The sequence below is a fragment of the Bufo bufo genome, chromosome 4 (genome assembly GCF_905171765.1).
Source record: "Bufo bufo chromosome 4, aBufBuf1.1, whole genome shotgun sequence".
Lineage (NCBI taxonomy): Eukaryota > Metazoa > Chordata > Amphibia > Anura > Bufonidae > Bufo > Bufo bufo.
Window position 1 is genome coordinate 348,766,057 of NC_053392.1, and position 26,781 is coordinate 348,792,837.

At 45.6% G+C, this 26,781-nt stretch overlaps 1 protein-coding gene across 1 annotated transcript; it reads right to left on the bottom strand.

Moving 5' to 3' along the window:
- GOPC (golgi associated PDZ and coiled-coil motif containing) lies at window positions 1–26,310 on the bottom strand. The gene is given in 10 exon segments (XM_040428918.1): window positions 1–1,831; window positions 1,916–2,099; window positions 3,462–3,626; window positions 4,304–4,399; window positions 6,704–6,853; window positions 6,855–6,870; window positions 15,827–16,002; window positions 17,986–18,009; window positions 19,134–19,298; window positions 25,958–26,310. Coding segments are annotated over 10 exon segments (1,350 nt in total). The 5' UTR covers window positions 26,213–26,310; the 3' UTR covers window positions 1–1,712.
- Between the last annotated feature and the right edge of the window lie 471 nt (window positions 26,311–26,781).

Here is a 26,781-nt window from a genome sequence, read left to right on the forward strand (position 1 = left end):
CCAGATTTAGTGCATTTATTTAATTGGGTAGAACCTATAATCACTGTAGTCCCAAGGAGAAGACAGTACAAAACATACTGTTATGATATGGATATGTATCAGTAATGAAATCCACTTGCACTATTTTGGCATGGAAAACATGATGTACACAACGCACATGGATGGGCGGGATAAGAGGACAGCCATCCTGGACACATTCCTACTGCTGCTATCTATTAAAGCATACATGTTTTGATGAAAATGACAATGAATATATTGATAAATGCAGTATATGGTCATATGACTACTGTAATGGATGTGAATGGAGAGTTGTCAATATAATAGAAACCAAAAAAAACTGGAAAGCTAAAAAAATACAGTATAAAAAGTCTTAAACATATACATAACCTAGATTAAAGGGGTTGTGCAACTTCAAGGACTTTAACAGGACCCTGCAATACATATTAAAAAAATAACTTACTCCTACTCCCCGCCACTTTTGCTCCGCTCTCTTTTGCAATCTCCTGTTCAAAGTCCTATAAATTTCAGGACAGGGGTCACATGTGCGCTGCAACCAATGACTGGCCTCAGCAGTGATGTGTCCCTAAACAGCATGTCCCTCAGTTCTAGGGGATATGTCTCTACTGAAACCAGTTAATGGCATCAGCGGCGCACATGTCCCAATCTGTCCGAAAATAACAGATGAACAAGTGATTATGAGTTTCACAAAAGGTACAAAACAGTGCAGGCATCTGTTCAAGTCTCTGAGTTGGTCAACCCCTTTAAGTGACACCAAAAAGATCAGGTCACATACAGGAGAGACTAAATAGTTTTATAAATAGCAATTTAACTACTATATACACTTCCCATAATGCCTTTAGTGCAGCTGGAAACGGAACAATACGGGGAGAGGACTGTTTCACGTCCATTTTATACACGAATAGTGACAGGTAAGTCCCCGTTTATGTGCACTGCTCCATTAGTTGCTACAGTGTTTGGCTGGGTCCACACATGCACTTTAAACCCTGTTTTCTAAGAGAAAAGGGCCATTTTTCTCCCCTCTTGAATGCACACACGATCCACGAGCTGGCATGTTCTGATCTATTGAACAGTCTTAACGCTATAGCTAAAACAGTCAATTCATGCCTTATGGCAAGTGATGATCAGAGGTCCAAACACTGTAGCTAATCCTTCTCACAAGGTCCTCACAGGGAAACAAGGCCATGAGTACCCAGTATAGTCATACTCTGGATAAATAAAAAATACATACACGGGCGGATTAACAATCTCACTAGAAAACGTTGACATACAAAAAATGGCTGCAGAAGGCAGGATATATGTACTGCATGAGCCTTACTGGTTGGAGGATTGTGCTGGCCCAGTTGGCACTCATGATGCCCTTTCTTCCACTTTCTCTACACCTTCTGTCTTGTAAACACTACCAGTCCAGTTTCACCAATGACAGACATGTAAAGCAATTTTTCAGGTTACAGTTGAAGGACATGCTTTGGTGCTTACAAAAAAGAAGTAGAAATAAAAGAAAGAAACATGCAATGTCAACGGCTACAACTGCTAGTGGATAAGTGACAGATTTTTGCACATGTAGAATTGCTCAGACAGACCCTGAGGAAACCCGCATGGAGGCATAGGTATCCGGCCTCTTTCAAGACTGTAGTGTCTCATCCACTAGACTAGAGTATTGGTCTCTTTCTCTAAATAACAGGAGGCTGCTCCTATGACAGAGACTCGGAAGAATATGCCAGTTTGGAAGCCGTGTCCCCCGACAGAGATTCACTTGTCGACTCCAGCCCTCCGTTTTCATGTACCTCAATGTGATGCTTTTGGTCAAACACTGGAACAGAAGTGAGAAATAATAGTAAATTAACTCCATACTTAATGGTTTCCTCAAGATTATCCCTTGGGCAGGCAGACTTACCTCGTAAAGGTTTAGCATCTCCACTTCCATCTTTACTGCTTGCCCTAGGGCTAGTTCCACTTTCCTCCAATTCATCAAGATACAAGCGATAGCGATGTCCGGTTTCGTCCTCATACTCCACGTTCTCGTCATCTGAATCTATCTCTGGAGCGACATAGACTACTTCAAACTCAATTTCCCCTCTCTGAAGAAAAGCACAAGGCAGGATGGTGAAGTAAAGTTTCCAACTGACATGAGAGAGGGGGGGCCGTGGAGTGCCTGATCTGGTAAATCGGGGGCAGTGGGCAAGCTTTCCTTCTCTGATTGCCCTTATCCTGACTACTCAACATGGGGTGAAACCCAAAGTGATGTATAAGACCAGGCTTGCACATTCCTGTTGAAGTGGGTTTATGGAAATTTAAAAAGGAACGTGCACGCGGTACAGATATGCTGAAGATTTGCCGCTTCAGATTTTTTTTGCCAGCAAAGCTGCAGCGTTTTATAGTGGCAACAAAGTGGAAATACATTTTTAAAAATTGGATCCACACCACAAGTGAAATAATCTGCAGCATAAATTCACTGTGGATTTACCTCCACAGCAGGTCCGTTTCCTGCTGCAGATATCCATAGCGATTTCACCCCTTAAGGAGATATCTGCAGCAAATCCACGGAAGAATTTCTGCTGCAGAATCGCAGATTTTGCATCAAAATTGCCAAACAATTCTGCATAAAAATCTGTCTCAAAGTAAGTCAACCAATAGATTCTACACAGTGAAAGTATTTATCCCTGAACCAGATTTAGGCTACTTTCACATCTGTGCTTTCCCTTTCCGCTATTGAGTTCAGTCATAGGATCTCAATAACGGAAAGAAAACACTTCCGTTTTGTCCCATTCATTGTCAATGGGGACAAAACAGAGTCACCAGAAGGCATTCCGTTTAGTTTGGTTGTGTCCCCATCACAGACAGAATAAAGCTGCAAGCAGCGGTTTTCTGCCCGCGATGTGGTGCAGAGCAAGACTGATCCGTCATAACTCACAATGTAAATCAATGGGGGACGGGTCCGTTTTCTCGGACACAATAGAAAACGGATCTGTCCCCCATTGACTTTCAATGGAGTTCATGACTGATCCGTGTTGGCTATTTTAAAGATAATACAACCGGATCCGTTCATAACGGATGCAGACGGTTGTATCATCATGACGGAAGCATTTTTTGCTGATCCATGCTGGTGTGAAAGTAGCCTTACCATCCAGCCTGAGCCCCTGTGAAAAATCTGGTGCAGATCTAGACAGGCTGTCTAAGCTTATGCATCTTTAGGATTAGTAGAATCTGGGCACATACGTTTTATATGTAATAACACAACTATGTACATTGATATATCTTTATCTAGCTATACACAGGAATATATATTTAATACATGCCACCTATTTATGAGAAAGTGAGACCATCAAGCTGCAGCTACTGCTACAGTCAAAACAACTGGCACCAGCAAAGAGCTCATCCTGCTTATATGCACCCTATAAATGATCACAATTACCGTCAGCCAAAATAAAAGCACTCCTTACCTGCTGAGAAAGAATGGTGACCGCTTCTTTGTGTTTGGCATCCCTTAAATTTATACCATTTACCGCCAAAATTGCATCACCAACATGGATGCCTCCACATCGATCAGCAGGTTGAGCTGGATGAATTTCTGATATTAAAATAGGAACACCATGCTCCTTTCCTCCCTGCAGTACAAAGAAAGAAAAATGAAAAATTAATTTGCATCAATATTATAATAAATTAATTGCACAACAAAAGATACATATTTGCTATCCACAGGAGGACACGTGTATCCCTGCAGTGTCTGTAGCTGTAGTCACACAGGACACAGAGCTATGCATAGTCTTTAGATGAATCCAGACGTCCACTCTATATGGTTTCCAGATGTCAACCAGCAAGAGTTGATGTATGCCAAAATGACACATTTCTGGCACGCTACGAGACTATGGACGGTGTACAGTATACACATAGTGCCAACTGTATTACCAAACTGGTGCCAACAGAGGCCAATACATCCTCCACCAAAAGGTTTCTATGACTGACACAGGATTTCTGATGATGTGAGCATTGATTCACCCATAGGTGAAGACACAAAGCAAAGTAAGAGGCCAGGGGCTCGTGGTTAATTCACAAAGCAGGACTCATTGGTAATTGGGATTAGGGTCACACGTTCCCTGTAATATCGCATAGATCTGCTAGAGGCTTGGGAATATAATGTCCATGTGGCACAGTTGTGAAGAACCAGCTTTCTAGCTCCTCGTGTCAGTCATTTCTTCATCAAGAAGATGTGATTTATCCTGTATACACAAGTTCTACTATCCCCCTGCCCACAAATACAGGCTGTAGATAAATGCCAGCTCACCGTGATTGATATGCCAAGTCCTTCATGGTCTTCTTTAGCCAAAATGACTTTTCTGATGGGACCAACTCCCTGACTTTTCTTCAGGCAGTCTGGATCCTGCTGGTTCAGAAGGCCACATTGACAATCTCGCACAAAGAAATGAGTAAGAAGAAAATGTACATTTGCGTATAATGGTATATATACTGAAGAGATGACAAAGGCCCAGATTAATTAATCCTATAGATCTGGGATAAGGACTAAATCATAGGAAGGACTTGGTTTTAAACCATTAGTTGTTTTTTTTTTCACTTTGTCTAAGTGTTGTTGATTAGGAGGGACACGTCCGGAATGTGTGTTAAGATCTCCAGCCTGCCATGTTCACTCTATGATTAAGGGTCCATGTGGGCCAGAAACATGTCAGAGGAGCATCTTCCTGTACCATGGACTGCATGTTTTGCCGTTTTAAAAATGACTCAATAAAAGCCAAATTTCACTTAACAGTGCTGGCCCACTTTCATCTAAGAAAGGCTACTTTCACACCTGTGTTCGGTGCGGATCCGTCTTGTATCTGCACAGACGGATCCGCACCGGGTAATGCAAACGCTTGTATCCGTTCAGAACGATCAGTTTACATTATCATGAACAAAGTCAAAACAGATCTGTCCTGAACACCAATTGAAAGTCAGTGGGTGACGGATCAGTTTTCAATTGCACCATATCGTGTCAGTGAAAAACGGATCTGTCCTCATTGACTTACATTGTAAGTCAGGACGGATCCATTTGGCTCCGCATCGCCAGGCAGACACCAAAATGCTGGAAGCTGCGTTTAAGCGGACAAAAAAAACGCATCGGAGACCAACGCAGCCAAATTGATGCATTCTGAACGGATCCTTATCCATTCAGAATGCATTGGGGCTGAACTGATCCGGTTTTGGGCCGCTTGTGAGAGTCTGAAACGGATCTCACAAGCGGACCCAGAAACGCCAGTGTGAAAGTAGCCTAAGTTCCACCTTCATGTTTGAACATGCCGGAAAAAGTGTAGAAACCCAAGATGCATTAATGCTCCATTCACACGTCCGCAAAATGGGTCCGCATCCGTTCCGCAATTTTGCGGAACGGGTGCGGGACCCATTCATTCTCTATGGGGACGGAATGGATGCGGACAGCACAAAGTGTGCTGTCCCATCCGCATTTGCGGTGCGCGGCCCCGATCTTTGGGTCCGCAGCTCCGCAAAAAGATGGAGCATGTCCTATTCTTGTCCGCAAGCTTGCGTACAAGAATAGGCATTTCTATGGGGGTGCGGGCTGGTGTGTTGCAGACCCGCAATTTGCGGGTCCGCAACACACCATGGACGTGTGAATGCAGCCTTAAAATGTACCATTTTTGTGGCACTTTTCTGATGCAGATACATTAGTAAAACTAAGCCAAAAGTTCCCACTCAGTCAATAAAGGACCAGGTACGCTACTCTGTGTACAATCAGTCAATGGGATTCTCATGCACAGTCTAGGTCTCTCACCAACCTCTAGATTGCTGAATTTTGGTTTGGGGCTGCAGTCGCATCACTTCACCCTCGGTTTACTCAAATCCTACTGCCTCTGTTGAGTGGACCGGAAGGCAGTCTCTCTACGCAAGCCTACTGGACCAGTGACCCGTCTCACAGAAATGCAATTAGAGACCGACTTCCGGTCCACACAGCAGATGCTGTAGGATTCAAACAGGCAGAGCGGGGTCGTGTAATGGATGCAACAGTGGACCCAAACCAGAGCTCCAATTCAGCAATAGAGGTTGGCAAGATGACTGCCTCAGCTACCCTTTACTTCATGTCGTTTATAAAAAAGGGGTCAAAGAAAAAACCCGGAGTGCTTCTTTAACCTCTTCTACCCCGGCCCAGTTTTCACCTTCCTGACCAGGTCTATTTATGTGGTTCTACTTATCTAACCGATTGTTTTCTGATGACATACATCATGTCGCGGTAAATTTGGGTCAATATTTTTTTCTCTCTTTTATTTATATAAAAAAAATACACAAATTTTCTAAATGTGAATTTCTCTACTTTTAAGGCCTCTTTCACACGACCGTTTCTCCCCCCCCCCCCCCCCCCGCTGGTTTTATATCATGATACACATTGGGGGTCTCAAAACTCAGCGATCAAAAATTTGATATGTCTCTAACCCCCTTTAGGAACTTCCCTACTACGACTACCTGAGTAATATGAAGCTAATTAAAGTCTGTTCACGTGTGCTGTGTGTCATTGGGGTAAACGTCTTTTAAAATGCACTGCTATGGCCGCCTCTACATTTCACTGGGCTTCCAATACTGCTGTAATGATGGATGCAAACATGAACATCCTATTGACAGAAAGGATCATGAGTTCCATATATTTTAAGCCTAAGGACTTATTACTGAGCAGGGAACTTACATGCCCTGGAGGAGCCGATAAGGGTCGCTTCAAGTCATTTCGTCCTCTGCAGGCTCTGATAACAGTTTTATGTCTATGTAGGTGAATTTCAGCCTCGAGTTGATTCCATTGCTTGTCATGAGCTGGGACCCTCATATCACGACCAAGCAGGCTGTATCTGCTGCACCCTTCAGAGACATATGAAAGAGGTTTGTATAAATTCCTGATATTTAAGGGGTATTCCCCAGCTACTTGAAAGTGGCAAACTTTGGATCGGTGGCAGTCCGATCACTGGGAATTTTGCCCCCTGTTTAAAACAACATTCCAACAACTATATTACTAGTCAGATTGATAGAATAGCCTATGAACTTCTACTCTTACATCCTTTGTTACCCTTCTATCTTTCTCACTACTCATGTAGTCTACTTAAAGGGGTTGTCCAGGTTCACAGCTGAACCCAGAATTTCACCCAGGCAGGCCCTCTGATGTTGGCAGTGGAGCATTTCATACTCCAATGCTCTCCCTTGCCCTGCGCTGGATCGAGAAAGGGCATTTTGTTTATAATAACGGTGACATCACAGATTCTGATGGGCAGGCTTTAGCGCTGCCCTAGCCTGTAAAATGGCTAGGGCAGCGCTAAAGCCTGCCAATCAGAATCAGTGATGTGACCAGGCTGACAGTTGGGCGGAAGCCTCTGCCTAGCAGTCCTTATGGAGAGCCTGGTACGTCAGGGTTGCCTGGGTGACATTCCGGGTTCAGCTCTGAACCCGGAACACCCCATTCAGCCTAATAGTATCTATATATTGTATTTAACCCCTTCTGCAGTTTATACTTACAGCAGTATCACTGAGTCAACTTCCTAAAACGTAACTTTTAATCTACATACAAATAAAATACAAGACATAATAGGGGCGGTCTAGACTGGACCATGATACAAAATAGTATAAAAGCTGTCAAGGACAATGGACGGTTAGCAAGGAGAATTCGGACAATCGGATACAATTGGGGCAGAGAATCAGGATAACTGTCTGTTCCTATTTTGCCCTTATCAATACTACTCAGCCCAGAGATGCCACCTTGCGGTAGATGCACTCCTGTCCACGTACCTGGGCTAACCTGTCCGTATACAGCCCTATCACTTTCTGACACAAAATACAATCCAACGCGTTTCCCCTTATAGATAATTAAAGGTTCATCAGGGGACTAACAGTATCAGTATAATGGTAGGATGCAAAAGTACAAATATAAACAGAGAAATAATAAATTACTGGAGCGCCCCAGACTAGTATACATCTGTGACGAGGAAATGAAAGAGGCTCAAGGATGGAGCACTTTATACAATGTGTAATCCTAGAGATTTACTTGATATTACAACAATACTGATCAAATAGTTACACCATTCAATAATAAAAAGAAAATAAATAGAAAACAAATGCACAGCTGGGGGGGCTCCAGGGGGCCAGAAAAAACAGCTCCATTTTGCCATGGAAACTGACTCATTTAAATGAAAAGGTACTGGGCGGGCTCCAGCTGGAGAGCACTATCTCAGGCTCTGCCCCTCATAGTCCCATGATCCATGTTAACCACCATCATTGGGTGACAACATAAAAGAATCCTCCCCACCAATAGTCCTCGGGATGCCATGCGTCTCAGGACTCATTTATAAATAAGAAATTCCCGCCTTTGTGCTCCCCAAGCCTCTATGTGGAGAGACCAGCTAAAGGACCTGGCTGCTCGTGCACCACCTGACCGCGCGTCCCACGATGGATGCACGTGAAGCGCACAGTCACATGATGCGGTCAATAAAGGCAGTGCGTTCCGTGCTCAACAGCCGTGGAACGCACGGATTGTAGAGGCAGCCAGGGAAAGATTGTGCAGGATAGCGCAAACGGAAACGTGAGGGGCCAAATCATTGACCTCTCCATGTGTTAACCGTGCGCTCCACCATAGATGACCGTGGAGCGCACAGGCACCTAATGTAATCCAACATGGCCGTGCGTTCCACACAGAAAAGTCGTGGGACGTACAGGCCAGAGATAGCCGGGCATCGGCGCAAGATATCACAATACCTAATGTAAGGTGGCATGAGAGGCCCGGACCTTCATGTTGACCCTAATAGCCCCACCTCTTATTATACTATACGAGGACACAAGGAGATACCGCCCCAAACTCATAGAACCCAGTGGTATAATGTATGATATGGTTCCATTTGAAAAATAGATCCCATTAACGCCGCAATATATAACAAAGAACAGGGGGGAATGAGGACACTTTAATTGTATATTTATATTCTAGTTTGGGAATGAGGAAACTGATTTATGTACTGGTGTTCTGGATTGACCATGCCAGGAGTTCATCGGAATATAGGACATGTTAAAAACCGTTACCAAACCCACTCCCATGACAAAACACATGACTACAATCTTATACAGAACATGATATTTGAATAGCAGTCGGATAAAGGACCGTTTTATAGATAATTACAGAAATGACGCTTCATGTGTCGATGATCATTTCCATCAGGTAAAGGAGGTGAAGCAAATTGTAAAACAGAAAGGAAACTAACCCTCAAATATAGCAAGAAAGGGTAAGTCTCCTCGTTTAAGCCCCCAGGTGACTGGGATCGGAACCTATATATCCACTCTGTTTCTTTTTGGAGTATCCTCCAGTCCATCAGGTCCCTATTCTAGGTCTCCTCAGTCCAATGCTGAAAATGACAGAGACCTAGAATCTCCATTGTGGCATTCCAAGATATGGTTAGCCACAGGAGTGTTATTCTTTTTCTTTTTTTTTTTTAAATCAAATCGTTTTTATTGAATCAATAAATGCAGGATATTACAAAAACAATACATTGTCTTTTCTTACTTTATCCACCTTCTGGAATCGGTGTACTGCAGTATCCGTAGAATACCCAAGGAACCAGACTATCTACTGGTCTGCCTGACAGGGCCTGCCCATCAATTGGCATCAAAGAGGATTTTTGCCAATTTATCCGAAGCCCAGAGAAGCCACCAAATCTGTCAATCAATGCCATGGCCGGCATCCAGGGACGCACCAGTATCGCCCCATAAAAAGCAGAGTGTCATCAGCGTACATAGCCACTTTGTTGTGCAGCCCACCATATCTAAAGCCCTCTATATTTGTTGATAAGCGGATATATACGCCGCAAGCGGCTCTATTGCAAGAGCAAACAATAAGGGCGACAATGGGCATCCTGTCTGGTGCCCCTGGCAAGGGCGAAACAATCTGACAACCCTCCATTAGCTCTAATTCTCGCCTTAGGACTAGAGTACAGGACCTTTACCCACTGAATAAACCGAGCTCCAAAGCCCATGATTCTCAAGACCCCCACAAGTAGCTCCACTCCACACTATCAAACGCCTTGGCGGTGTCGAGAGCAAGCAAGGCCCTGTCTCCCTCGATTATCCGTCGGAATATTTAAACTAGCATATAGCCTACGGAGATTAATAGCCGTCGATTTCCCAGGCATAAAACCCGTCTGGTCCGGGTGCACTATGGTCAGAATCACCTTGGACAGCCTGTTCGCCAACACCTTCGCCAGGAGCTTAACATCAGCCGTAAGAAGCGAAATTGGTCTGTAGGATCCGGTATTTTAGGATCCTTCCCAGGTTTAGGTATAACCACAATTATAGCTTCCTGCATCGAATGTGGTAGTGACCTGCCTCCAATGAGTGCTCAAGCACCTTAAGTAATTCAGGAAGTAATATCCCCTGCAGCTTTTTATACACCTCTACTGGGAGGGCCATCAGCTCCAGGCGCCTTACCATTCGCCATATCCCCAAGCGCAGCTTCCTGTTCTTCAAGTGAAATCGGCACCTCCAGTCTTTCTCTATCCTCCTCTGCAGCACCGATAACTGTGCCTCCACTAGGAAATCATTCAGAGCCTCCTCAGAACTAGAGCCGGTGGAAGCATATAGATACATAAAAACTTTTTAGATATCTAATATTCCTTTCAGTGTCCTGGCTACTATTCCCCATGTCATCTCTCAGTTCCTGAATACAAGAGGGAGCCTCTCTGGGCCTGTGAACCACCGACAACAGATGACCCACCCTTCTCACCTTCTTCAAAGGATCTCTGACGATAAAAACTTATTTCTTTCTGTGGCCTGCACTAAATGACCTCAGCTGCTCTGAGCTACCGCCAGCGCCTCACTATTAATCAGGGTGGGGATCTACCAAACTCTCTCTCAGCCTCAGCCACTAGGACATGCGCCTTAACATCCGCCTCCTAGACATAGATTTATGCTTGCTAATTTCTTTCATCAAGACTCCCCTCAGGAATGCTTTCATGGCGTCCCATACACCCGGTATCGAAGCCGTCCTGTATTGATAGCAAAAAATTCCTTAATCTCCAGAGAGATCCCAGACAGGTCACCCAACACATTCAGCCAATGTGAGTTACATTTCCACAGCCTAGGTCCTTGTCTGAGCACCCCCAGGCACAAGTCAATCTGCACCAGAGAATGGTCAGACAACGACCGAGGATGATAGACAACATCCCCAAACCAGTGGCAGCATATATCATTAACAAGGGCCAAATCAATACGCGATAGCGAATGGTGCGTGGCTGATCTGCACGAGAATTCACGCTTATCAGGGTTACGCAATCTCCATACATCATGTATACCTATTTCACACATAATATTTCTGAGACCCGCGCTCCCCGGTAAACCACCTGCTCCTTCCACCCGACATCTATCTAGGGAGTCATTCAGTGTGCAATTGAAGTCCCAACCAATAGCCACAGCAAACCAAGGGAAGTCCGCCACAAAGTCCGCCACAAAGTCCATGATCTCTCTTATCAATGGGGATGCAAACGGTGGAGGCACCTACACAGACACCAGCACCACCTGTATTCCATCCACCTTACACACGACACACACATACCTACCGTCAGCGTCCACACATTCCTGCATATGTTCATACCTAATGCTACTATGCACAATCATGCTTACACCTCTAGAATGAGAGGAATGAGTTGAATGTAACGCATGGGTCACCCAATTTTTACTCATCCAGTGTAAATTATCTCCAATCAGATGCGTTTCCTGAAGACAACATATAGCCGGCTGAAACCGCTCTAAGTATTGAAAAACACACTGTCTCTTTCGTGCATCTGCCATTCCTCTCACATTCCAGCTTAAACTCTAATCAGCTGTGACATGGTAAAACGTCAAACCATACTTGAATCTCACAACCCCTCAGACTCCTTCTGCTCATAGTTCAAGACCATATCCCTTCCCCCCAACTTTCTACCTACCCTCCCACCCCCCTCCCTCCCTCTCACAATCAGATTGCTATAACTGGGGAACACTGTCCCTTTGGTATCAACCTCACACATTAAAACAGGCAATCCGAGAGCACCTTGCCCCCCAACATATAATGATCATAACAGATTATAACACCATTCCTCAGGTAGAGAATCCTCCCCACATCTGAGAAAAACATTTTCTCTCTCAGCCCACCTACTCCCTCCACAGGATCTACCTCGTGGTAGCATTACATAGTACACTTCTTAACTGGTGCAACATTTAAAGCAACCCTAGAGTGCAAATGCATATATATAGTGAACATAAGAAACCATATCTTAGCCTCCTTCAAGTGTCCAGGGCCCCACTTCTCAATTGTCGCTCGTGGACGTCCAGCCCACTGCGCGGCCTCCTCCGGATCTTCAAAAAATCTGGTGGATCCAGTGCCACCACACGCAGTTTAGCAGGAAACAACATAGCATACTGGACTGTAGAGCTCTCAGCCTTTTCTTTATTCCATAAATCTGCTTCTCCTCCGCTGCACTTCGTTGGAATAATCCGGGAATATGGACATTTTAACCACATTCAGGACCATCTCCTCATTGTCCCTTGATTGCCGCAGGATAGTGTCCCGGTCTTTAAAATGCAGGATCTTCGCCAGTATAGAACGAGGAGATCTGCCTGGCGGAAGCGGCCGCATGGGGACTCTGTGCGCCCGCTCCACCGCATACAGGGAAGATAGACCTTTCTCATGAAATAGCTGATGCAACCATTTTTCCACAAACTCTGTAGCGTTATCCCCCTCCGTCTTTTCTGGCATTCCCACAATCCGCAGGTTATTCCTTCTGGACCTGTTCTCCAGATCATCTGTTTTGGCATATAGAGCAGCTATGTCCTTAGGCAGTTGTTTTTGCCGCCATTGCAAAGGCTGAATAACATCTTCTATGGTGGACACCCTCTTCTCCAATTCAGAGGTGCGCTCAGAGATCTTGTGTAGGTCGTGCCTAATTATAGGAGTGATTAGAATTATCTCCACCTATGATACCGAAAAACGGAGGCCAATCCTCCTAATGGATCGGCATGTGTCTGATGTGGTACTTTCCCGCCCAAGTATCGCCTTCAGATGGGTAGATGCCTGCAGGAACGTTTGGTCCACAGCCACTTCTCACGCTCAATCCCAGTAGGGACATGGTTGGATAGGAAACAGTTGGGTAGGTTTCACTGTGGGGCTTGTTCGGCTTGTCGTTTTGTTAGAAATTCGATAGTCAAAAGCTACAAATATGAGCTTATACCGTGAGGGATTTTATCAATTGCAGAAGCAAAGGGATAGTGTATCTTTGTCAGTGCCCCTGTCCCTTGGATTACGTGGGGAAAACATTTAGGGAATTCAGTCAACGAATTCTGGAGCATGTTAACGATATCCAGAAAAAGAATAACACTCCTGTGGCTAACCATATCTTGGAATGCCACAATGGAGATTCTAGGTCTCTGTCATTTTCAGCATTGGAACTGAGGAGACCTAGAATAGGGACCTGATGGGACTGGAGGATACTCCAAAAAGAAACAGAGTGGATATATAGGTTCCGATCCCAGTCACCTGGGGGCTTAAACGAGAGACTTACCCTTTCTTGCTATATTTGAGGGTTAGTTTCCTTTCTGTTTTACAATTTGCTTCACCTCCTTTACCTGATGGAAATGATCATCGACACATGAAGCGTCATTTCTGTAATTATCTATAAAACGGTCCTTTATCCGACCGCTATTCAAATATCATGTTCTGTATAAGATTGTAGTCATGTGTTTTGTCATGGGAGTGGGTTTGGTAACGGTTTTTAACATCATGTCCTATATTCCGATGAACTCCTGGCATGGTCAATCCAGAACACCAGTACATAAATCAGTTTCCTCATTCCCAAACTAGAATATAAATATACAATTAAAGTGTCCTCATTCCCCCCTGTTCTTTGTTATATATTGCAGCGTTAATGGGATCTATTTTTCAAATGGAACCATATTATACATTATACCACTGGGTTCTATGAGTTTGGGGCGGTATCTCCTTGTGTCCTCGTAATAGTATAATAAGAGGTGGGGCTATTAGGGTCAACATGAAGGTCCGGGCCTCTCATGCCACCTTACATTAGGTATTGTGATATCTTGCGCGATGCCCGGCTATCTCTGGCCTGTACGTCCCACGACTTTTCTGTGTGGAACGCACGGCCATGTTGGATTACATTAGGTGCCTGTGCGCTCCACGATCATCTATCGTAGAGCGCACGGTTAACACATGGGGGAGGTCAATGATTTGGCCCCTCACGTTTCCGTTTGCGCTATCCTGCACAATCTTTCCCTGGCTGCCTCTACAATCCGTGCGTTCCACGGCTGTTGAGCACGGAACGCACTGCCTTTATTGACCGCATCATGTGACTGTGCGCTTCACGTGCATCCATCGTGGGACGCGCGGTCAGGTGGTGCACGAGCAGCCAGGTCCTTTAGCTGGTCTCTCCACATAGAGGCTTGGGGAGCACAAAGGCGGGAATTTCTTATTTATAAATGAGTCCTGAGACGCATGGCATCCGAGGACTATTGGTGGGGAGGATTCTTTTATGTTGTCACCCAATGATGGTGGTTAACATGGATCATGGGACTATGAGGGGCAGAGCCTGAGATAGTGCTCTCCAGCTGGAGCCCGCCCAGTACCTTTTCATTTAAATGAGTCAGTTTCCATGGCAAAATGGAGCTGTTTTTTTCTGGCCCCCTGGAGCCCCCCCAGCTGTGCATTTGTTTTCTATTTATTTTCTTTTTATTATTGAATGGTGTAACTATTTGATCAGTATTGTTGTAATATCAAGTAAATCTTAGGAATTACACATTGTATAAAGTGCTCCATCCTTGAGCCTCTTTCATTTCCTCGTCACAGATGTATACTAGTCTGGGGCGCGCCAGTAATTTATTATTTCTCTGTTTATATTTGTGCTTTTGCATCCTACCATTATACTGATACTGTTAGTCCCCTGATGAACCTTTAATTATCTATAAGGGGAAACGCGTTGGAATATTGTATTTTGTGTCAGAAAGTGATAGGGCTGTATACGGACAGGTTAGCCCAGGTACGTGGACAGAGTGCATCTACCGCAAGGTGCATCTCTGGGCTGAGTAGTATTGATAAGGGCAAAAATAGGAACAGACAGTATATCCTGATTCTCTGCCCCAATTGTATCCGATTGTCCGAATTCTCCTTGCTAACCGTCCATTGTCTTGACAGCTTTTATACTATTTGTATCATGGTCCAGTCTAGACCGCCCCTATTATGTCTTGTATTTTATTTGTATGTAGATTAAAAGTTACGTTTAGGAAGTTGCCCTCAGTGATACTTGTGTTGTTGTAGCAACTGTCCTTTGGAATATCCTGGCATTCAGTGATTTTATACTTTCCTCACCCTGGAAGCTACTGGCGCTATACATTAAATGATATTGTGCTGGTATCATAGGCGGTTCACTTACATTTTAACTTCAGTAATCTGGGGTTCTACCCTAGTCTTTTCGGTCAGTACTACATGAATATGTTAAAAATTAAATGATATAAACTATCAATAGAAGTTTGTTTATGGCCAACGTCAGTAAAAAAAAATTGGGCTTTCTATACATGCATGTTCAATGAGAAGCAGAAGGCTGAAATTCTCTGCCTGCCCTAGACCATAATGTCATTTACAGCCAGCAGCAGAGACCCATTCCTTACACTTTTGACCTACAGCATTGGAAAGCTGTAGATCTAGCTGCAAGGCAACAATAAGCAGTAGACTTGATTAATATTTCTTAAGCTTTTATCTGTAGTAGAGCAGACGCTGGACGTATTATCCCATAAAAGCTCTTACCTTCCAGCCAGCTCCTTATCTAAATATTTAGCAGCCAGCCTTGCGCCATAGACTTCTGCCTGGAGAACAGCAATGTGTCTGCGGAGAGCCTCATTCTCTTTACGAAGCAGCTTCACTTCAGCCTCCAACTGAGCTTCCTTCACCTTTTCCTTCTTGTTGGCCTCCAGCTCCTTTTCCTGCATTGACAATAAGAATATGAAACGTGAGAAAGTTCCCAACATTCGTAAGGAACATGTTCATATGAGGAACGTGATCTTCATGTTCTCAACCCTTAGGCTTAAAAATCTAACTGGAGGTCTATAGGTTGGACTTTCAGATCTCGATCGCTATGCTAGAACCTCTGGAGTATATATAAATTAGTAGGTCCGCACCATGATGCAGTGTGCACATGGCTGGTATTTGTGCTCTGTGGATCCAAGGATTGCGAACCGCAAAACACAGCACCCCAAAATTCCCTAACAGAGTGCTGATGCATCAGTCGGTAATCTCCCATGTTCCACAAGGCCCATGGAAACTGGCACCTGCCATATTTTCATCTGTCACACTTACTATTACTTTTTATCAACCTATAACAGTTACATTCGTTTTCTGTAGTAAAGCTGGTGCAGATTTCAGCTTGTGGTGCACAGACCTTCCGCAATGTGCCAAAATTATTAAAAGGGGCTGTCCCATTAAGACAACTTATCCCCAGCCATAGGATAGGAGATAAGTGTCTGATTGGCAGATGTTCAACCACTGGGGGCCCTGTTGATCATGAGAACAGGGGCCTGTGGTCCCCGTTTAAATCAAGTTGCAGACACACATACACCTCTCCATTCAACTATATGGGACGGCTGGAGGTAGACGAGTACAAGTGCTCAGCTATCTCCAGCCCCCCAAAGAGCTCTGAGGACCTCTTTTTTTTTGTACTGCCTCATGTTGACCTGGCAAATCAACTTAGGCCTCTTTCACACTTGCGTTGTCCGGATCCGGCGTGTACTCCACTTGCCGGAATTCCACGCCGGATCCGGAAAAACGCAAGTGTACTGAAAGCATTTGAAGACGGAACCGTCTTCCAAATGCGTTCAGTGTTACTATGGCACCCAGGACGCTATTAAAGTCCTGGTTGCCATAGTAGTAGTGGGGAGCGGGGGAGCAGTATACTTACAGTCCGTGCGGCTCCCCGGGCGCTCCAGAGTGACGTCAGAGCGCCCCATGCGCATGGATCATGTGATCACATGGATCACGTCATCCATGCGCATGGGGCGCCCTGACGTCACTCTGGAGCGCCCGGGGAGCCGCACGGACGGTAAGTACACTGCTCCCCCGCTACACTTTACCATGGCTGCCAGCGTCCCGGCAGCCATGGTAACCACTCTGAAAAAGCTAAATGTCGGCTCCGGCAATGCGCCGAAACGACGTTTAGCTTAAGGCCGGATCCGGATCAATGCCTTTCAATGGGCATTAATTCCGGATCCGGCCTTGCGGCAAGTGTTCCGGATTTTTGGCCGGAGCAAAAAGCGCAGCATGCTGCGGTATTTTCTCCGGCCAAAAAACGTTCCGTTCCGGAACTGAAGACATCCTGATGCATCCTGAACGGATTTCTCTCCATTCAGAATGCATTAGGATAATCCTGATCAGGATTCTTCCGGCATAGAGCCCCGACGACGGAACTCTATGCCGGAAGACAAGAACGCAAGTGTGAAAGAGCCCTTCGTATTGCGCTCAGCCCTATTCACTTCAATGGGGGTGAGCTGCGCCTAGACTGTGAGACCGATGAATGTGTAGTCACTGGCCTAGGGATAGGATAGGTCATCAGTATTAAAGTCCCAGAAAACCCCTTTAAATGACTGGAAAGGAAGGACCATCAGCTTCTACAATACAAACCGTTTAGTGAAAGAGGAACTACTTCTATGCGTGATACAACATGAAACTAGAAAGACGGCAGACACCATGGCATCTTTCCCATTACAAATCCCTGGCATTTCTGTGGTAGTTTCTTCCCCACTGCCCACAGCAACCTTGGTAGAAACTGCATGGAGTAAACTGCAGTGGTGATGTGCACCAGAACTTCTCTACCTAAAGGGGTCTTTTATATGGTTTTTAAAGTTTCTCGAAAAATCTGAAAATGGTGATGTGAAGAAAAGCTGATGTGAATGACAGAATCGTGCAGTACTCACCAATACTTCCATGCTAGGGACAGACTTAGAGCAAGAAGAAAGACATTTGATTAGAATAGCCATTAATGTTATGTAGCAGAGGATAAAGAAAAATATGTAAAAGGAAGGAAAAATGAAAGAAAAGACACAAAATATGCATAAGTAAGTCAGTACAGAAATAGCATGTTTAGATCTGCAACCACCTCTATGACTGTATAGATAAAGTACATGTCTTACCATAAAGGGGTGGTCCAAGCCTTTCAGGTGATGGCTGACCCTTAGGCCTCTTTCACACGAACGATACAGATTGGCTCCGGATGCGTTCAGTGAAACTCGCACCACTTTGCAAGCAAGTTCAGTCATATTTGTCTGCGATTGCGTTCAGTTTTTTCCGCGCGGGTGCAATGTGTTTTCATGCGTTTTTCAAGGGCATGATAAAAAAAAACCGAAGGTTTACAAACATCTCTATGGGGCCAGGGCTGCGTGAAAAACGCAGAATATAGAACATGCTGCCTTTTTCACGCAACGCAGAACCGATGTGTGAAAAAAAAAAAAAAAAAAAAAAGCTCATGCACGCAGACCCATTGAAATGCATGGGTCAGGATTCAGTGCGGGTGCTATGCATTCACGTCACGCATCGCACCCGTGTGGAAAACTTGCTCGTGTGAAAGGGGCCTTAGGATAGACCATCAGTTTATGATCGGTGGTAGTGCAACCCCCACAATGAACAGGAGGGAGAGTGTGGCAGTACCTGGCACTTCAGGTCACCAATACAGTCATTGACCAAAAAAATAATGCACCAAGGAGTTGTTGGAATCGAATGAAACTTTCCATGTGTGACTGTAATGATGATATATGTAAGTGATATGAGAGAAAGAGAAAAGTTTATTGGGGAAAACTGTACAATTGAAAGGGGGCTCTACTACCATGTTGGGCCACCTCCACCCTGGATACAAGATGAGGTACGGTTGGGCACACTTGTAGGTTGCCATAGCTGACGTCCTAGCTGGTCCCATAAATGCTCGATTGGAAATAAATCTGGTGGCTGTCAGGCCAAGGAAGTGTTAGAATTTGGCAGAGACATTCCTGGGAAACCCTAGCTGTGTGGGCGAGCCTTCTCCTGCTGAAAAGTGCCAATATGCATTGGCGATAATACCACTTGTACTTACCAGTTTGGCTTTGATGGCCCCAGAGTCCACATTCTGGCCAGTCTTGGCATGGAGCTGTAGCTGAACGGCATGGAGCTGTAGCAGCTGGTCATGGACCTCTCTCTCCAATACTACTTTCTCTGCTTGCGTCTCTGTCAGCTCCGATTTAAAGTCCACAAGCTGAGCCTAATAAGAATAAAAAAAAACTGAATATTTAATTCCGAGACATAATAATAAAATTGCATATATATGTATAGGAAAAAAAAAAAAAAAAAAAAAAAGCTCCAAGAACAGTGGGGGTGGGGACAATGGTGGAGGGAGAGGAGCCCAATAACTAGAGAAATAGGCATAAAACCATTTTTTCCATAGAAAGTCACACGTACATACATATAGTATCGCCATAATTGATAACATGCTCTGGAGCAGAGTGAGCGCCACACTTTCACACAGCAGACACCCGAGGATAATGTCTGCGATCAGGAGAGCCGCTCGTCCCCCTGAAGGATCCAAGGCTGCCGTGGCTATGCTGTGCGTCTGTGGTAGAGCTCCATAGGAACATAGCGATTTTGTGATACACTTCAATTCCAATTAATTGGAGTCTGAGAGAAGTGATCTGATGAGTTCATGTTCAAGTTCCCTAGGGGAACTATTAAAAAGTGTAAAAAAAAAATAAAAAAAAAAAAAGTAAAAATATTTTAATAAAAATTCTAATCACCTCCTTTCCCCCATAATAAAAAACAAACATAGAAAGCGCTGCAAATGCCCAAACTATTAGGCTGGGTTCACACTTGAGCGTTTTACAGCGCGTTCAAACGCGCTGTAAAACGTTCAACGCATGAAAATCAATGCTTCCCTATTGGCCCTGGTTCTCACTTGAGCGTTTTACAGCGCGTTTGAACGCGCTGAAAAACGCCCTACGCTCAAACAAGTTCTTGAGCTTCTTTGGGGCGTTTTGTCGCGCGTTTGCAGCCATAGGACACTGCTGTCAATCACACAAACGCGCGTTCACCATGGACAAAAACGTGCGTTAAACGCGCATATCAAATTCGCTCAAGTGTGAACCCAGCCTTAAGGCCATTTTCACACTAGCGTTTTCCCTTTCCACTATTGAGATCCGTCATAGGAGGGGGGGGGGGGGCCTTCCTTTTTGTCCCCATTCATTGTCAATGGGGACAGAACTGAACGGAGTCACCAAAATGCATTCCGTTCTGTTTGGTTGCGTCCCCATTGTGGACAGAATAAAGCTGCAAGCAGCGGTTTTCTGTCCGCGATGTGGTGTAGAGCAAGACGCAATAGAAAACGGATCCGTCCCACATTGACTTTTAAAATGGCCGATTTTCCATTTTTTCATCGCTTCATCTACCAAAAAAAATGTAATAAGATCAAAAAGTCATAAACCACACAGGTGAAGGTGAAAATGAAAAGGTCAGCCTGTCTCGCAGAAATGAGCCCTCACACAGCTCCGTAGAGGTAAAAATAAAAAAGTTACGGGGGTCAGAATATGGCATATACAAATGCGGCAACGCTGTAATTGTATGGACTCAAAGAACGAAGGTAAAAAGGTCCGTTTTACTGCATAGGGAATGCTGTAGAAACAAAACCCATGGTGGAAGTGTGTGTTTTTTCCAATTCCACCCCATTTGGGATGCAACAGTAAATGGTGCCCTTAGAAAGTAACAACTTGTCCTGCAAAAAACAAAGCTCTCACAAAGCTATGAATGGAAAAATAAAAAAAGTTATGGCTCTTGGAAGGTTGGGAGTAAAAAAATGGAAAATCGCCATGTCCTCAAAAAGGGTTAAAGGAATCCAGCCAGGTCTTTTTACTACCCTACGGCTCTATTAGATGCCATCATCGCAGACTCTGTTAAAAAAAAAAAAAGGGTACAAACAGAGCAGCATGAGCAACCCAATGGGGTCCATGAGGTGCTGGTTCCTGTAACAATAGAAATCAGTGAATAGCCGCTGTGATGCTGAGAGTTCAGCAATTGGGCTGGTACACTCACCTGAAATACAGACACATAGGAGGAGACTTATCAAAACTGCTGTAAAGGAAAACTGGCTTAGTTGCCAATAGCAACCAGATTCCACTTCATTTTCCAAAGGAGCTCTGAAAAATGAGAGGTGGAATCTGATTGGTTGCTAAGCCAGTTCTCCTTCGCAGCAGTTTGATAAATCTCCCCCCACAAAGTGCCATAAGAGGCTGGTTTGGATCTGGTCTGAACATACATTTCAGGCTTCATTTTGCACTGTAAGTGTGATTACAGGGAACAGCCACACCAAGCACACAACCAGCAGCCATGTTTTCTATGGGCACGTACTGCATCGTCCTGTAAAACCACTATTTCTCCAGGAACAGGATTATCTCTAGGGTGTGTTCACACAGCCAGGTAGAAAAACCTGTCCTGCAGAGAACGGCTACTGAACTGACCATCTGAGGCGGGCACGTTACACACTGGGGGTATAGGATTGAGGTGGAAGGAACACGGTCTTGAAACAAAAAAGACAAAAAGGTTGGTTAAATGCATAAACATCATGGAAATGAATAGGATCCCTGCAAGGCCGAGCCTTCCGCCATTTTCCTGCCGCTAGAGAACAAAAAGGACTTGGGTCCGTCCTCATCTCACCCCCAAATCTGCTCTGGGGTAGAGTCTGAAGGATGCCATGCACATCAGATGGTTTGCCAAACCTGCCGATCCAGACTAGCAAACTGGTAAGAGTGTAACAAGTATGCAGTTAAACGTTTACTCAAGCGCACTACCACCTTAAAGGGGTTCTCCAGGAATTAAGAAAATGAAAATACTTAAATGGGTTGACTGGGTCCAGCTCCCCTCCACTCCTTTAGCATGTAGGATAGGAACATGTGCAGGACAAGGCTGTTTGCTGCGAGCAGGTTATGTACCAGGCTTCACAACACTATGCTAGGCAGAGACTTCAACCTAGCAGGGAGCCTGGTGATGTCACCGGCTCGAGTGGGTAGTGTATAGCGCTGTTCTGGGCGGTAGTGATACCCAAGAGTTGATGCAAATAGGAAAATTACTTTAAAAGGGGTTGTCCAAGACCTATAATGCCCAGGCTCCTGACTTACCTCGCTCCCCGGCACCCGCATTGCTTCTGATGCCGGCATGGCCGCTGCTGCCCCTCCCTGTCGCGCAGATGAAAGTATCCGGCGACGGGGTCAGCCAATAGCCGGCTGCGTCGGGAACGAGCCTCTCTAGCATCACGGGCGACGCAGTGGCGGCCGTGCCGGCATCAGAAGTGATGCGGGTAGCGAGGTAAATACTATCTGTGTGAGGGGCCGGGGCATGTGGGGGAGCATTATAGGTCTTAGATAACCCCTTTAAGGAACGTACATACAGAGCCAATATTTAGGATTTAGTATTTCTAAATTATCATCACAACTCAATTACTTCTGTCTCGCACATACTACAATCATCGGAAATGAGAAGAAAGCCATTAACACCTTCCTGAAAAATAGCCCATATAATACTGTACTCAGTGTCCTCCACTGAGCATCCCTCATTATCAGAGAGAAAGGGCGACCGATTGTCACGTCCACGTCCTGGGCACACAAAGAAGACATGAAATCACACCAACAACCATGGCTGAGAAGACAGCATCTCCAGGGATACAGTTGTCACGGACCTCATGTTTCTACCTGCAGGGGGTGGCTTGAAAGCTAGGAAAAGAGGCCCCCGGCAGTCGACGCAGCGCCCCCAGCTACGTTTCCAGTAGTCACAGCATGAAGGTTTTCTCTAAGAGCTGGACTGGTCGATACGTTTTTAACCATTTTGACCAATCAGTTCCTCACCGGCTGAAGGAGGTTGGTGATTGGCTGAATATTCATTTCCTGTCAGGAAGTGGAGTCTGGGGGGGGAAGCATCGGAGAACCAGTAAAACGAGTATCACTTATTTCATTCGTTTACACCAATCTGAGCCAGACAACCCCTTTAATTGTGTGTGAGAAAGTCATTTATCATTTCCTCAAGATGGAGGACACAGGCTAGGACTCCACTGCGGTACCTTCATTAAAACTATGCTGAAATAATACTTCATATTTGAAAAGACATTGGTCCTCATACATGAACTAGTCTAACGAAAAGTGCGTGTGGGCCACAGCGTCCGCTCCTTCGTTATTTTCAGTGAAATGGTTGATACGACTGGTATTTTTTTTATAAATGAGGCCAATGTCTCCAGTCAATCCCCCATCCTCTCACAGTCTACACTGACTGGCACAGCTGGTTCTCCACAGGAGCATGGAGGCCCGGCGGTGTCACTCACAAGCTGGGGGCACTGGTTGCTAGGCAGCTAGGAGCACTTATTTGGTGGCAAGCATGGCGCTATTAGCGATTACTTGTTAGGGAGCCTGAAAGGTTTCCCTGTAAAGAGAAAGGTAGAACAAGAAAGAATATAATCAGTGCTAGTGCCATAGCTACGGTGCCTATAGAGAGTCTATGGGAGCCTGGAGGACACCTCCTATCCCATCGGCGGCTCAGGCTGCTCCATAAGCTATACACCATGCTTTATACTACAGCTCTGCTTTAGAAACATGTTGTGTAACAGACTTTGAACATAGCAAGTACAATAAAACTCAGAAGGCAGCCTTGCTTCCGATGGGCAGCCAATTCCAGGGGGTCAATCAGCTACCATCTTTGAGGACAGCCGTCTCCCCTGAATTAATGAGGTGTCACTACAATAAAGCCAAAGCCGATACCGATAAACACCCTGCTGCCAAAGTGCCAAATACCAGGGACTGAAAAATAACCCCTTCCTGTTCTGTGGGTTATCACATGATCACCCTCAACCAGTCGGCAGCTCTGTAAATGATCATGTGACTAAACAGAAGGAACAGCCCGCAACAAACATTTTCAAGGCTGGGAAGCATCATGCGATACATCAGGTGGCTACATTGCTGCCGCTCTCATTTTCTTCCCACCATTTGCCACTTTGGTTGTGCCTCCTGTGTACGTCTCTCACAGCAATGGATGTGCATAATGTGGCAACCCCTCATAAAGGTATGTTCCTCCCCAATCTGCCACCAGTACCCGACAGTCCCGCTCATCTAGCCTCCCGTGGTGTTCTCACCGCGATATCAGAGAAATTTGGGGGTCATTTATCATGCTGAAATACACCTTAAGGGTCCATTCACACGTCCGCAACCCGGCTGGCACCCTCCATAGAACCACAATTGCGGACAAGAAAAGCACATGTTCTATTTTTTTGCAGAGCCGCGGCCCGGAAATGCGGATGTGGACAGCATCTTTTCTGTCCCCATAGAGAATAAATGGGTCCGCACCTTTTCCGCAAAATTGCGGAACGGATGCTGATCCATTTGCGGACATGTGAATGGAGCCTTATTAGGAGTATTTCAAACGTAGATTGAGGCACAACTAACCGACTTTTCCCTGCTCAGGCCAGGTCTAAAAAAAGTGGGCATGGGAAGGGGAGCGGCCAGCAGGCCCCTCTCATTCATCATTTTCTACACCCGTTTTAGGCGTAGAAAATGGTCTAAATGGCTTACATATAGACCAACGCTGGATGCGCCGAACTTATGTAAAGGTCGGTGCCTCTTCATCCGCCAGGTATAGAGGATATTAAGACCGATGTCTAAAACGCCAGTCTTAATAAATGACCCCGTTTGTGTCCCATACTCAAATTAGGTCCCCGAGACGACCAGGAATGGTGAAAGCCAGAAATGATATCTCGGATCCCCTGGAACATCAGTCTAGAAGGGGCAGGATTCAGGGTGGAGGAGAACTTCACCTCTTTTGGCATTGTTTCCACTACATACATTTTTTTTTAATTTTTTTTTTACACTATAATGAGGGTCACAGGAACATCACTGGAGACTGGATGAGCAGAGCCATCAAGTACTGGTGGCAATTTGGGGACGATGACGACACATATCTTCTGACAGGTTCCCTGTAAACCAGCAATCATGTGGGAGATAAGCTGTTCACCAGCTATTGGGTCCAAGTCAGATTAGGAAACTAATGATGTAGTTATAACCTAAGAACTTAGGGGGTCATTTATCAAACTGGTATAAAGTTGCCCATAGCAACCAGATTCCACCTTTCATTTCTCACTGCTCCTTTGGAAAATAAAAGGAGGAATCTGATTGGTCACTATGGGCAACTAAGCCAGTTCTACTTTACACCAGTTTGATAAATGACCCCCTTATTACCTATCCAACAGTACGTGATCAGTGGGGGCCCAAACCCTGGTACCCCCACTAATCACAAGCATGAATGAAGTGATGGTCACCATGCAGAGTGTGGCTCTATTCATCTATATGGGACTGCTGGAGATAACGGAGCACTGTGCTCTGCTCCTCGGCAGCAGCTGACCCCCACTTTATTTACTCCAGGGACCCCATTCTCATTATCGGCGAGACTCCCAACGGTCCCCCCTCACCTGTGGATAGGTAATAAGTTCTTATGATGGGGCAACCCCGTTAAACAGAGTCCCCAATCGCTTTTGTATTCTTTGGGGGGACCGGAAGTCCAGTGAAGGGGGAGAGGTGGGGAGCAGGCGAGTAAGGGTTTTCCCACAGGTACTATCATTGGGGGCCTGACCCCCAACTAGTCTGTGCGGGGTCTCCCTGCATGGCCATTGTCCTGGTCACCCACTGCAATGGAAAGACATGCCAGAACACTAGAAGAGGTGACGATGACCCCAAAGGGGTTAAAACATCCCAGACACCCATTAGAATTGCTAATTCAGCTGAAAGCAATGTGTTGCCCATAGCAACCAGGAAGACGGTTACTATGTAGGCCAGCTGAGGTGTGGGGTGTCACAGATCGAAAACCCTCAGAGGCCACACAACGTCTGCCCAGCCGGGCACTCACCTCTAACTTGTGGTTGATCTGGCTGACGGTCTGGGCTTTATGGCACAGCTGAGCGAAGCAGGAGCTCAGACTGGTCATCTTCTGCCTGCCCTCATACGTGATGTCGGCCTGGTCAGGGTCTATCTCGCCCAGCAAAAGGTCAACGTCCACGAACGCCTTGTCAAACTCCTTCTCCAGCACCTCCATCCAGCGGAACATGGACATTCCCGGGACAGGCCCGGCGCACGAGGCGGCCGAACACGGAACCGCCGACATGACGGAGCAACGGGTTATAGACAGCAGAACGGGAGCGTCACGGACACTGAGCGTTCCGGTGACCCGCCTGGTGATTGGCTCGTCGCTGTGACCACGAGCGAACAGGAGCGTCCTGATTGGTTCGTCAGCGGAGCACGTCACATTCTCCGGCTGCAGCTTCTGATTGGCTGACAATCACACAGGGCGGGGAGGTGTGCGGAGGGCCAACGGTTCTATATACGCGCTGCTGGACGGTGTGTACAGGGTGAATCCCATATAACGTGCACTGCTGAATGCACAGCTGCTTGCCGGGATCTAATTTATACGGCCGGAAACGGTTCCTCTGCGCATGTAGGTAATCGCCAGCTCTTGCCTGCCACAACTTTCAGCTTCAGGCTAGAGCAATGGATCGCTGAATAATCGTCACGTGATCACATGACCATGGACACACCCAGACCTGTAAGGTGTAGAATTGCGAGTGTCAAAAAGGCAACTGGGGCAGTTATATAAATATATCCTTGTATATCTCGGTGATTATATAGAAAAAAGGTAGTAACAAGGGGTGCCAAGCCCAAGAGGGATAAGCAATT